General features: G+C 41.5%; 1 protein-coding gene across 15 annotated transcripts in view; it reads left to right on the top strand.

The window, feature by feature from the left end:
* The window catches only part of rapgef2b (Rap guanine nucleotide exchange factor 2b), a 97,282-nt gene that overhangs the window by 69,765 nt on the left and 14,638 nt on the right, over window positions 1-12,879 (top strand). For 14 of the 15 annotated variants that reach the window (XM_046406937.1, XM_046406939.1, XM_046406946.1 and 11 more), the window contains 10 exons: window positions 2,408-2,539; window positions 6,056-6,233; window positions 8,047-8,183; window positions 8,975-9,133; window positions 9,705-9,857; window positions 9,946-10,110; window positions 10,227-10,334; window positions 10,462-10,665; window positions 11,903-12,011; window positions 12,589-12,865. In XM_046406937.1, coding sequence (XP_046262893.1) covers window positions 2,408-2,539; window positions 6,056-6,233; window positions 8,047-8,183; window positions 8,975-9,133; window positions 9,705-9,857; window positions 9,946-10,110; window positions 10,227-10,334; window positions 10,462-10,665; window positions 11,903-12,011; window positions 12,589-12,865 — 1,622 coding nt within the window. The remainder of the gene's footprint in view (window positions 1-2,407; window positions 2,540-6,055; window positions 6,234-8,046; window positions 8,184-8,974; window positions 9,134-9,704; window positions 9,858-9,945; window positions 10,111-10,226; window positions 10,335-10,461; window positions 10,666-11,902; window positions 12,012-12,588; window positions 12,866-12,879) is intronic. The other variant, XM_046406947.1, reaches the window with a different exon arrangement.

Consider the following 12,879-nt stretch of genomic DNA (forward strand, 5'->3'; position numbering starts at 1 on the left):
AGCTGAAATCCTGACTGCACAGTCTGTTTGATGTCGCTAACCCTCTGTCAGACCGGGAGGGTAAAAAGCACTTGACCCTCTCTCATTACCACCACTGAGGTGCCCTTAAGCAAGGCAACCCCAACATCTCCAGTGTAGCTGCTCAGTGGTTGACAGATCAGAGTGGTTGCACTGAGCAGCTTCCACATGTGAATGTGATGAGGGTGTTCCTGAAGAAGCGAGCATTGCTCTCTGTCAAAGTCCACTGAATGGATAGAAGGAATAAATAAAGGTGAAAAGAAAACACATCAGCATTTATTGGAGCAAAGTTTCTCTTTTTGGGATGGCCTTTATTCACTGGATCTTATCAAAGCTGGATTAAAAGTTTTTACTGTCCAGAAGAAACATTTAAAATGACCATACATAAATAAAGTTCAAATTTTTGTCCCTTATCCATTTCTAAAATCATACAGTATATTAAAAAACTGTAAACTGACTCTAGATGTTGAGAATTACCTCTGATATCATATGATGAATGAAGCAGCCCAGTTAAATCAGCCACGTTTGACTTTTAGGTGTAAAAATGTAATATTGATGATCTTCCACAGCCAGAAGAGGAGTTGGAAGCAACTCAGAGTGGTCTCCCTGCTGAGTGTCAAATATGTATCTGTAAATAAAACATTTTGCCATAAAATATTCACATCTATAGACTCTGTGAACCAGTTTGCGCTGTGTGATTAAATTCATAATTCACTCCTCTGGCACTCAAGTCAGATATGATGGGTTTCAATCGAAAAGACTATGTATTACATATATATATATATATATATATACATATATATATTTAAAATAATATGTTAAACGCCTGTTGAAATAAAATGCAAACAGTAATATTTGCTTGACATTTGGTTAAACCATGTGTCCACATTTTAGGCACCAGACTCACATTCTAACTATGCCCCAGAAACCAGAGTGTTGATGCAGAATGCATGCACATGGCTTTACAAAATGATCAGTTTAATTATGGATTATTGTGCAGTTTTCTCAGGTAATCAGTCTTAATTTTGTCTATAAAACAATGAAGAAAGTCCTGCTGTGTAAACAAGAGAACCCGAAAATACTGACATTAAAGATGCTGGCAACAGTTATTCGTTTTTGTTTGAGAAGTGACTAAAATCGATAATCGACTTTCAAGTGTTAAAGTAGCAGTTTAATTACGTGTCAATCGACTGATCTTTTCAGCTTTTACACTAGATACAGTACAGCAAGTAAACCATAAAAGCTGTTGCTGTACTGACTGTTCGACTTGTTTATGTTTTATTCGTTGCCTTTCAGAATGTCAGTAGGGGGTCTCTGATGTATTTTACATTTCAGGGTCATCTCCATAGAGAAAAGTGGGTTGCTTCAGTTACACTATAGCTAATTACAGTGGAGCTTTCTAGTACTTTATACAATGTGAATTACTCAGAGGGGTTTTCCCCATTCCTGTTGGTGTTCATTGAGGTTCTGCGAGTTGTGTGTATTAATTAGGGTATTTCCTTGATGTATGCAGGGCTCCGTGTTGATTTCCTCAGACGCTCCAGAGCAGTAAACAGCCAACAGCTGATACTAGGAGCTGTTAATTAAAAAAAAAGTCACAAAGATTATCTGTTTTCACTATGCCAGTTGACCTCTTATGTTGTCAGTTGGACTATAAGACTCAAAGGTGGTTGAGACCTGTTAGACTCATCAGACTTTCTGATCAATGGACAGCAGGCTTACTGTGATCTGTAACTAACACGCAGAGGAAGGAGACTCTTTTATTCTTGTTTATTCTATTCATGTTGTGTTAAACTTGATAAATCTATCTGACTGATTCAGTCAGATGACTTAATTAATATCTCCTTTTTGCTGCTTTTCCCTTGCTTTTGAGAAGAAATTGTGTGTATAATTTAGCTCTTGCAGTGGAACTAATTAAAATCTTTTGTTCTGTTAACATTGTATTACCACAGCAGTGGAATAAAGATAATCCCTGGTAGTATTCATGAATAGAACTGAATTTTTATGAGTGTTTTAGGCTGTTCTCCAAATAAAATTAATGGGGCAATATTTTTTGTGGTTAGAATAGTAGTACCACATGCAAAGAACCAAATATTTCCAACAACTGTTGCATCAAATATTGTCATTAACCAATAGCAACAAGGGGAAGGATTACTGTGTGTCCACTTTAAAATAGGAAAGGGAAGAAGTAGAATGGTAATCAAGCAGAGAAGATGTTATCTTTGCAGTTTATTTTCAGACAAACTGAAGGACAACGTGCCGCTGAGTGTGTTTCCACATGGCCGGCGGTCAGCATGAGTGTTAGCGTGAGTGAGTAGTGGTGGCGGCTGAGCTGGCTGATACTGACCATCTGTGTGTATGTTGTGTGTGTATGTGTGTGTGTGTGCAGCTCCCTGCAGACTTCAGCAGACTTCACCTGGCCGACGGCTTGCACCCACAGGTGACCCACGTCTCCTCCAGCCACTCAGGATGTAGTATCACCAGCGACTCTGGAAGCAGCAGCCTGTCAGACATTTACCAGGTAAGGATGTCCCCCCTCGTTGGTGCTGGGCCCCCTTTCTGGACTCCCCCCGGATAGTTCAGTAAGTGTGACAGTTTGTTAACTAGATGAACACTAAACACAGTAATAACGAGTTTCAGTTCAGCTCTGCCTGGTGAAATGACAGATGTACCTCTTGGTCCACAGGCTGGTCTCATTAAGTAGCACAAGTGATTTTGGGAAAGAATATAAAAGGTTGGCAGACAAACAGACCATAAGACACTAATAGTACGCCGTCACCACTCAGTGGGAGATCAGCAGATGATGAGCTGGTGGTTGCGAGCAGGTAGTCCAGCCTACATCCTGACTCCACCTCTGCTTCCCATCACCTCAAAGCGGAAGCACAGAACTCCTACCCAAGTTATGACGTACAATCTCCTGTGATAAGAAGCTTCAGGAGTAATTTTTATGCTTAAATATTACGTAGACTTTACAAAATATAATAATTTACACTCAAGACAGAATAAAAGGAAAAAAAAATCACTATTTCTTTCTAACTTTACCCCCCAGATGTAAATAAAACAGCATTCAGCTCAAAACAACACATACACACACACACAAAATCTCGTGACTCTGGACGTGCCCCAAACCCTGCAACTAATCCTCTTAACACAGAGCACCCACCCTATTGGCGCCGAATACTGTCACCTGCTGAGTGCCTATTTGTGTGTGCATGTTTGTTTGTACTTGTGTGTGTGACTGGGGCATCAGTCAGAATCGCTATGTGTTATGTGGACCTCTTGTTGGCTTGTATCTGCGGGTGCTGGAACATCAGATCAAATTGTTTGAGTACAGATTTTTAATCGCGTGTTAGGCCTGTTTGAGTGTGTGTGTTATCATAGAGATGTGTGTTTGTGTATGTCTGGCCATGCTGTGGCTGGCTGGGGCAGGTTGAACAGACTCTGCTGTCCCCAATCTGTGATCCAGGTCTTAGAGCCATCTGCTAGCAGCTTTGTGTATCTGCATCTTGATTTTGCTCTGAAACACACTGTCTTGTTGTCTCTTCATTCCTCCTGTGCTGGATCCCTACACCTTTTAATCTACCTGTGGTGGCAGCAGCAGCAGAGAGCGATATCTTCTCAGACACCTTCCCTTAACTTGCTTTGTCTCAATCTCAATGTCAAACGTGACCGGCTTGCCTGCTCAGCTCTCTGGTTATTTGCTTAGACCTTCTAGAAGTTTTTGTCAAGTTTGCAAGCTGTATTTTCAGTGTACTTTTTTTCATAGTCCTACATGAACTATTTCCAAATTAGTGCTGAAACAATGAGTTAATGGATAGAAAATTAAACTGAGATTGTTTTGATGATCTGCAATCATTTGAGTCCTTTTCAAAGCAAAGATGTCATTGTCAAACATCAACATTTGCCTGAGTGGTCCAAATTGCTGTTTTTCTTTGTCTTTTGTGATATTAAACTGGATATTTTGATGTTTCTGACTGTGAATTGCCTGGACCAAGCAATTTAAAGATGTCATGTTTGTCTCTGGGAAATTGTGGTAGCAAATAATTGGCAGGTTAGCTGATAATGAAAATAAATAAAATAAATACAGTAGTTGCAGCTCTAGTTCAGTTAGCATTTAGCAGCCAGTCTGCAGGTTTGAGATGCTCTTTATTAAATAAACAGATCAGAGGAAACCTGATTCTTTAAACATGAGACCACAGGAAACTGATGATACAGAGTGTACATTCCATTTCAACCTTTAACAGATGCTGTTGCGAAGAAGAGTTGCTGAGCAGATATGGGGTACAATTTTTTGATGGAAGGCAGTGAATACTTCTCCACAGCCTTCTTTGACCTGGACAGTTGAAGCACCCAACGAAAAGTCCCACATCACTCTCACGTCACAGGCAACATGCCGCACTGTTTTGTGTCTGAATAAATCATGAAATTGGTCCTTCAGAAGGGCTTTGAAAGCATTGATCCAAGAATAGCAGTGATGAAATATTAACAACACCTGACTTGCCCACTGACTCTTAATGCTTACTGCACATTTATGGATTTTTGATGCAGATGACACAACAAGGAGCCTGCGTACAAAACAAAGGCACACAGGGAGCCTGTATTTAAATACAGCATGATGGCTCTCAGATATGAGCTACCTATGTCCATTTGGTGTTTGGTGTTGGAATCAAATGAAATCACTTTGGCATCTGTGAAGGAACTTGCATTCTCACTTCTCTTCCGCTGTTTTCTGTTTGTTCTTTACCATATTCAATACCCAGGGAATGCTATGCAGATTTTATGGGAAAAGACCTTGCATTTTTGATTCTGCTGTTCTTTCCTAAACTTGCTATTGATTCATTTAATTTTGAGATGATACCATATGCTTATTTTGTATTCCGCTCTTTGTCTGTGATTGTCACAAGACCTCACACTACTCAGAACATCTACTCCGCCCACCAGGGTGTGTGCACCGGTGACGCCCAAATGGCCACTCAGACACTGGAATAAATCATTAATGAGCCTTTTGCACATGGCGTTTGAGGAGAAATGACATCGGGTGTCTGTGAGAGACTGGGCAGGGGGACTCTGAGCCCTGAAAAATTAAAAGCAGACTGACAGTCTGGGAGGTGAAGATGCGTCTGGCTCTGGGATTTTGCAGACAGTTCGCAAAGGCAACCTTTTCTTTTCTTTCTATTAAGAAGCTTGAGGTTGGACACCATATTGAGGTAGGAAGGTTTTTGGAGGACTGTTGCTTTGTAGTAGTTTTTCCCAACTGCTTTGGTTTGTTTCGTGAGGTTTCATGTTGTGTGAGTGTGAACTTGGCAATATGACCCCTCTGTCATTTATAGAAATATATTTCTTTGATGATAGCAGTGGAACTCCATTAGTATCACTCCTGCACCAGTAATTGCATTACTTTCGCTCTCCATCTTATTTCATTTTTCACAGCTCCACACATATTTCCTCTTGTGCTTTCAAAGGACAGGATCTGGCTGTGAGGCAGGCGGTGGCGTTTGGGGGGGGGGGGTAGTTTGGAGTTAATTAGCTTGTTACTATGCACGGCAGACTGTTTGGTATGCAGTGTTGACGGCTGTCTTTCTCATACTGTACTTGAAAGCTTCTAATCTATTTCCTAAAATGGGTCAAATCTGCATAACAGTTTTACAGAAGCTCTTTTTTTTTTAATTTTGCTTCTGGTTGGAAATGCACTATGCCACAGCTGATGTTGTACTGTAAAATGATTTAAGCGGTGTGTCTGTGCTATGCAGCCTGCATCTGAATGAATTTTTACGCTAGCTGTTTACAAATGAGTTTATGCTATCTGACAAACACAAGTTTGGTCACTTGGTCTGCAGCTACCAGCATTTTATTCGCTTTTCAGGCATTTAGCTGATAATCTACAGTATTGTTTGTAGTGAGCATGTTGGTTGGTGGGTCAGTGTCTCTCTCAGAGCCTTCCTGAAGTGCTGATGCTGGATGGAGATCCCAATCGCTCATTTCGTTTAACTTTGAGTGCAGATAACTGACTCATTTCTCACCTGTTTACTCTTTGTAGGCCACAGAAAACGAACCAGGTGACATGGACCTGAGTGGCTTGCCAGAGACCGCTGTGGATTCGGAGGAGGACGACGATGAGGAGGACATCGAGCGAGCGTCGGACCCCCTCATGAGCCGTGACATCGTGCGGGACTGTCTGGAGAAGGACCCCATGGACAGAACTGATGATGACATAGGTGAGCACCCAGGCAGGGATTTCACTTCTTTTTTTTTTTTCTTTTTTTTTTCATACTGTAACGAACTGTGAAAATGGAACAGTGTTTGGGGTTCAGTGCACCTTACAAATAACACTTTTGTAAATATTTTTAAGTTAAATTATTTTTCCATGCAGTGTTAACTTCTAATGTCTTGCCTATTTTTATGCATGCCTTTAAAGAGGGGTGTGTTTTCAAAGAAATCATTGTGGAACACAAGCAGTGCTGTTGCTAGAAAAATACTTCCTGTCCCAAATTTAGAATGATATAATGCTTTCTCATTAAAATCGGTCACAGTAAATTTACATTTCTCTGAAGCCTTTTTTCACTTTCTTGCTCTTCTCACACAATATAGGCTTTCGAGTAATTCTCAAAGCCACATCAGGCTTGCAGCATCATTTCCCATGAAGCTATGACACAAGTGCAATGATTTTGATAGGCATGTTTGAAAAAATAAATAAATAAGTACACACTTTAAGAGCGTAGCTACAGATGTGGACTGGGAGAGGATGATGCAAAGGATGAATGCCGGGCATTCTAAACCCCCCACCCCCCGACTGATTCCTCCCTCTGCATACCCCTCCCTCTGCATACCCCTCCCTCTGCCGCCAGGCTTTTCTAGGTCACTCCGGCACATCCTCTCGCCTCACCTCTCCCAGCACATTAAACTTTCAGTGCTTCCGCAGCTTCACACACAACGCTGTTGCCTTGCCAGACACAGGTCAGCCAGAACGCCAGACTGCTGCTGGCCAGCCGGGGAGGGGAGAGCTGGCTGGTATTTCTGCAGGGAGGACTTCAGATGAGGGTGCTGCAGAATGTTTCAGGCCTTGGATTATACACAGCATTTCCCTTGGCGACACACCAAGTCAAATAACTCCAGTATTAAAGCCATTTGCCCAAATAACTAAACATTTTCTGTAGCCATGCACATGCAGTAGTTTTTCTTTGATGTGGCCAGGTTTTAAAATATCCAGGTCCGAAATATCTGCCATCAGCCCAGTGCAGAGAAGGTGAAATGATTATTGTATGTGCTGCTGAAAATAATGAAAAATAATGTTTGAAAAAAAGAACAGCAGCTTGTCTTTGTGCAAACAGTGCCCTGGTTGCCCTGTATGATCCACAGCCACAGTTTTCACTGGAATGACTAAAGACATTGTTCCTATAAAAACTGCTCGCAGTGAGGTTTGTGGATTATTGACATGAAAATTAATTCTGAAAAGACAGGTTCTCTTGAGGTTTTCAGAGGTCATGTATCTGCAGCAAATAGGTGATTAATCGATAAGCCAGTTGACAGAAAATTAATTTCTAACTACTCGAATGACCCCCATTTTAATAATCACTTTAGTCGGATGCGAAAATGTACCTTTGCCATATATGATGGTAAACTGATTATCTTTGAATTTTAAAATGCTGGTCAAATGAATTTATATATCATATAATTGTCAGTTACATATCACTGTTGAATGTTTTTAGTGACACAAAGAAACTCCATGCCACAAGTCAGAAATATATTATTTCTTTAACACACACTAGAGTCATTGAGTGAAGTGCTAGCGATTATTCACGGCTGGCCTTGTACGGCCACATCAATGGGAATTTATCTCTGGCTTTATCTTCTCAAGATGATTCCTCTGTTGGCTGTTGGCTGTGGTGATGATCCGTTCTGATGCTCTTCCTTCATGGCTGGAAGTGAGGGCAATGTGGGCTTGCCAAGAGCGGCTCCTCTGGGTGCAAATCCTCTCTTTGCTGTTTTTTTCAACCTCCTCCACTGTCTTCTCCTCTGTCTCTCTCACAGAACAATTACTGGAGTTCATGCATCAGCTGCCAGCATTTGCCAACATGACCATGTCGGTGAGGAGGGAGCTCTGTGCCGTCATGGTTTTTGCTGTGGTTGAACGCGCCGGCACCATTGTTCTCAATGATGGAGAGGAGGTGTGTGATAGTGCATATGCACACCTGAGTCCTGTCTTGTGACTTTGTCTTGCCTTTAATTCTATCTATATATGTGTGTGTGTCTCTCAGGGACCAAACCTTAGTTTCACCCCTTCACACCAATGAATCTTTCTTCTTTCATTTAATGTTTTTTTTCTGCTCTATTAAATCTAAATGGCTCACAACCCTTATCGCCAGACCTTTCTAGGATCCCTTAGGCAACTAAAGCAGGCATCACTTATTCTTTCTCTCTCTCTCTCTCACTCTCTCTCTTTCTCGTGAAAACATATCATAGGCAATTCAAGGTTGACTGAGCATATTGTTGCCATCAGGGAAAAAGATGTGAATCTCAAAAATGTCTGCTTTTCAGGAATTCTTGAAAACATCCTTATTTCTACTTAATCCCTCAACAGGATAAAAGACCCAAATTTTTTTCTTTTCAAGCATGTATTGCTTTCAACAATACATTGAGTTTGTTTCAGCTTCATATCCTAGTTAGCTATTAAGATCCAGTGCTACTGTTATGTCCGTCTGAGAAAAGTGAAAAGCATCTGTTAGTGCAGCAGTCCGTTTGTAGTTTCTGCATATGGCTCTTTTTGATAAATAATTTTAACTCATTAAGGGACACCAGCTGTTGCGAATATTACTTGCCTGACCTCAACATGATCTGCAAAATTGTTTTTGTTGTAGAATTTCTCTTGTCTTTGTCTTTTATTTTGCTTGTTTTTTTTGTCATGGTCCCTTTTCCTCCATCATCATCTAACGACTGTAATCATGTGCTTGGGCTCCAGCTGGACTCGTGGTCGGTGATCCTCAACGGTTCGGTGGAGGTGACGTACCCTGAAGGCCGGACAGAGATCCTATGCATGGGGAACAGTTTTGGGGTGTCACCAACTATGGAGAAGGAATACATGAAGGGTATCATGAAGACCAAAGTGGACGACTGCCAGGTAAGAACATGGCAGTGTAATTGTTCCTGCGTAGTTTACAGTTAGTAGGTCCATTTCCACCTGCATCTCAGTGTGAAAAGCGTACCGATATCTTATGATGATCAGTCGCTCTTTGACACACTTCATGAAAGTTGTTATGGGCAACAGCATCCACATAAATGTCGTGTAAGAGAAAAATTGCATTAATTGCATCATGTGTTTAATTGGAATTCAGTACTCAGCAGTGAAAGTGAAGACACTGCAACACTGTTTTTGGTCGTCAGGCTCAGTGGCTGGGAAGAGAAAATATTCGCTTCCAAAGCTTCTTTTTCATAATTTATTAATAAGAATAGTAGTTCAGTTGCATTGCAGACTTTCTTTGTGGTCAGCTGTTACAAGTTGGAATTAATTTAACTGTATAATCTGTGTGAGGGCACTAACAGATCCGGAATTATGTGGATCCAATGACATTAAAATTTAAATTAAAATATAAATTAATGCAGTATGGTTGAGCATGTAAAATAAATGTATTTTCCAAGTTTTTGTCAAATTTGTCAAGCCTGTGTCTCTTCTTTTACCCCGTGTTTTCCAGTTTGTATGTATAGCCCAGCAGGACTACTGCTGCATCCTCAACCAGGTAGAGAAGAACATGCAGAAGGTCGAGGAGGAAGGGGAGATTGTTATGGTCAAGGAACACCGCGAACTGGACCGCACCGGCACCCGGAAAGGACACATTGTCATCAAGGTGACAAATCAACAAGAACATCATACCTGTGGATATTTCGTGTTTGCAAGTCATTCAAGTTTTTGACCACCTGCTTCTTAAACCTCAGGGCACACCAGAGCGCCTCACCATGCATCTGGTGGAGGAACACTCGGTTGTGGACCCCACCTACATAGAGGACTTCCTGTTGACCTACAGGACCTTCCTCTTAAGCCCCATGGTCGTGGGCAAGAAGCTCCTGGAGTGGTTCCACGACCCCAGTCTCAGGGACAAGGTAAGGGAGCAGTAGACAAAGACATTTTAGGTTTGGACGCAAACTTCATATTGTATACACTTGCAGTCAACCAGTAAACTGTATGTTGACCTGTGCTGATCATGTGATTGCTCCAGGTTACACGGGTAGTCTTGCTGTGGGTAAACAATCACTTCAATGACTTTGAGGGTGACCCTGCCATGACTCACTTTCTGGAAGAGTTTGAAAATAATCTGGAGAAAGAAGTAAGTATAATAACATTTACTACACACTAACTACACAGAGATTACCCCAAAAAAAGTATTTTATGTTTTACAGTTATTGCTCTTCCCTCACATCTGGGTGTTTGTGTTTTTTTTTTTTTTTCCCCAGAAAATGTGTGGGCACCTCAGACTGTTAAATATAGCGTGTGCTGCCAAAGCCAAGCCACGGCTGGTGACACTCACCAAGCCCTCTCGGGACTCTCCACTGGCCTTCAGCCTTCTCGGAGGTCAGGAGAAAGGTTTCCGCATTTTCATTGATGCTGTGGAGCCGGGGAGCAAGGCAGCAGAAGTAGGCCTTAAGCGTGGAGATCAGGTAAGATTATGTTCATTGAATCACATTGAATCACATCACATTGACAGAAGAAATCACCCATGTCGCACAGACCAGCACTTGAATTGCTTTTTTTCTCATACTGAAGTTTATTTCTGTTGTAAAAATTGTTTTTTTGCTGTAACGAGCATTGAAAGGGGGGAAAAAAGTCTTAAACTGAATTTGCAAGTAGCTTTGGGTAGCTCGTGTTGACTTTCTTCTCCCAACTTGACTCCTCAACCATTTTCACACCCAGCAGTCCTCTGAGCTTTAAGCAAAGTAGCTTAATCCTTGAAACCATCATGAGAGTGTCTGGATGCGAGTTAAACCCTCTTGACTCCAAACATCCTCTGCAGCTGTTTCCCCAAAAGGAAGCGAAGAAGCTGACATCCCTGGAGGCATTCACTCTTGCATACATTCGCACATCTTCCACTTTTTAATGACTTTAATTTACCAACTTCATTGCTCAGCACCTATCATTTCAGAGATTTAGTATTAGTGCCATTTGTTCAGTCATCATTTAGTACTAAACTCCAGACCACGTCTCACTAATCGCTTTTGATCCCAAAACAGACATTTGGTCTTGTAACTCAGTGTTAATCAATCTCACAACAGCAGAGGATGGCATGGACTTATTTTACTGTCAAAGGTGATTTCCTCTTCCACTAGAGAGGAAGTGTCAAAGACTGGTTATCACATTGTGCTGAAATGCAAATATCCGGCCCATAGACAGGGCGAGCCGTTAAGACGATGACGGTGTGAAGGTGACATGACCCATGTTAATGTCAAAACCATGTGCTGGCTATGAAATATAACAAACTAGAGGACTGGAGGTTTAGCCTCTTTGTTCATTGGATCACATATGCTCAGCTACTTGAACATTTTCCTTAGTTTGAGGATCAACACTTCGTTCACAGATCCAACATTGCATTCAGTTTGACATGTCACAGTGACAACTGAGGCAGAAAAGACCTTGTGTAGTTTATTGGCAGGGTTTTCCTTTTTCTTCTTTGGCTCAGACTTTAGATTTCATTTATTTTTATTAGAGAGTACCTACTCAGCTCAGTATTTGTGAAGCAAGGAGATACAAAAGCGTGTTACATTCTTGGGAAAGCACAGAGGGCAAAGTCCTGGTGAGATTCAACCATATTGTTTGATTCTGCTGTTGGTAACGTGTGAGTTCTATATTATGGACAGTTTTGTAAAAACCACCTGATACATTTCTTACCTCCTTCCACAGATCCTGGAGGTCAATGGGCAGAACTTCGAGAATGTCCAGCTCAGCAAAGCCAACGAGATTCTGAAGAACAACACCCACTTATCCATAACTGTGAAAACAAATCTTTTAGGTAAAGTTACAGTGTATTGTCTGTCAAACTTTGATAGGATTTTGTGAGATTATTTTTTGTCCTTTGCCACGTGTTCTTGTGATGTGAGCGTTAAACTGGTGATTCGTCCCCTGATGATGCTGAACCTGTTTATAGAGATGAAGTGGTTCCCAACCCAGGGTATGGGACCGGATAATTAAAGGGGGGGGGGGGGATTTATATAATTATATTTATAATAATTCATGGATGATTGCACTTTTTCTGAACTCAGAAAATTCAAATATAGACATAGTGAAGAAAGTCAGTCTGTTAGGAGGGGTCACAAGTAGACATTCCTTGGTTTTAAGAGGTCACAGACCAAAAGGATTGTGAACTGGTGTTTTAAATGAACTATAACCAAACTCAGTTATTCAAACCGAGAGGCCCTGGCTCTTGTTATCTAATAAAAGAGAAAAATGTACTTAACTAAAAGACCAAGGAATCAGGGAAAACTCCCATGGTAGCTGTCACTTTGAGTGGTGTTTATAGCGTCGTTATCAGTGTGAAGTATATTGCTCTCCTCCTCACCAAATTTCTGTCTCTTTTTTCCTTTGTCCAGTGTTTAAAGAGCTGCTAACCCGACCAGAACACGACCATGATTTGGATGCCGAGGAGGAACATGACAGAAAGAACGGTGCACCACACCTTCCAAAGATTGGAGACATCAAGAAGGCCAGCCGCTACTCCATCCCTGACCTGGCAGTGGATGTGGAGCAGGTGATGGGCCTGGAGAAGGTCAGCAAGAAAGCAAAGACCAACTCGGTGGGAGGACGCAACAAGCTGAAGAAGATCTTCGACAAGACACTCACCAGCATCCTGCCTCCTAAACCATACAAGTAATAAGACTTAA

The sequence above is a fragment of the Scatophagus argus genome, chromosome 12 (genome assembly GCF_020382885.2).
Source record: "Scatophagus argus isolate fScaArg1 chromosome 12, fScaArg1.pri, whole genome shotgun sequence".
Classification (NCBI taxonomy): domain Eukaryota; kingdom Metazoa; phylum Chordata; class Actinopteri; family Scatophagidae; genus Scatophagus; species Scatophagus argus.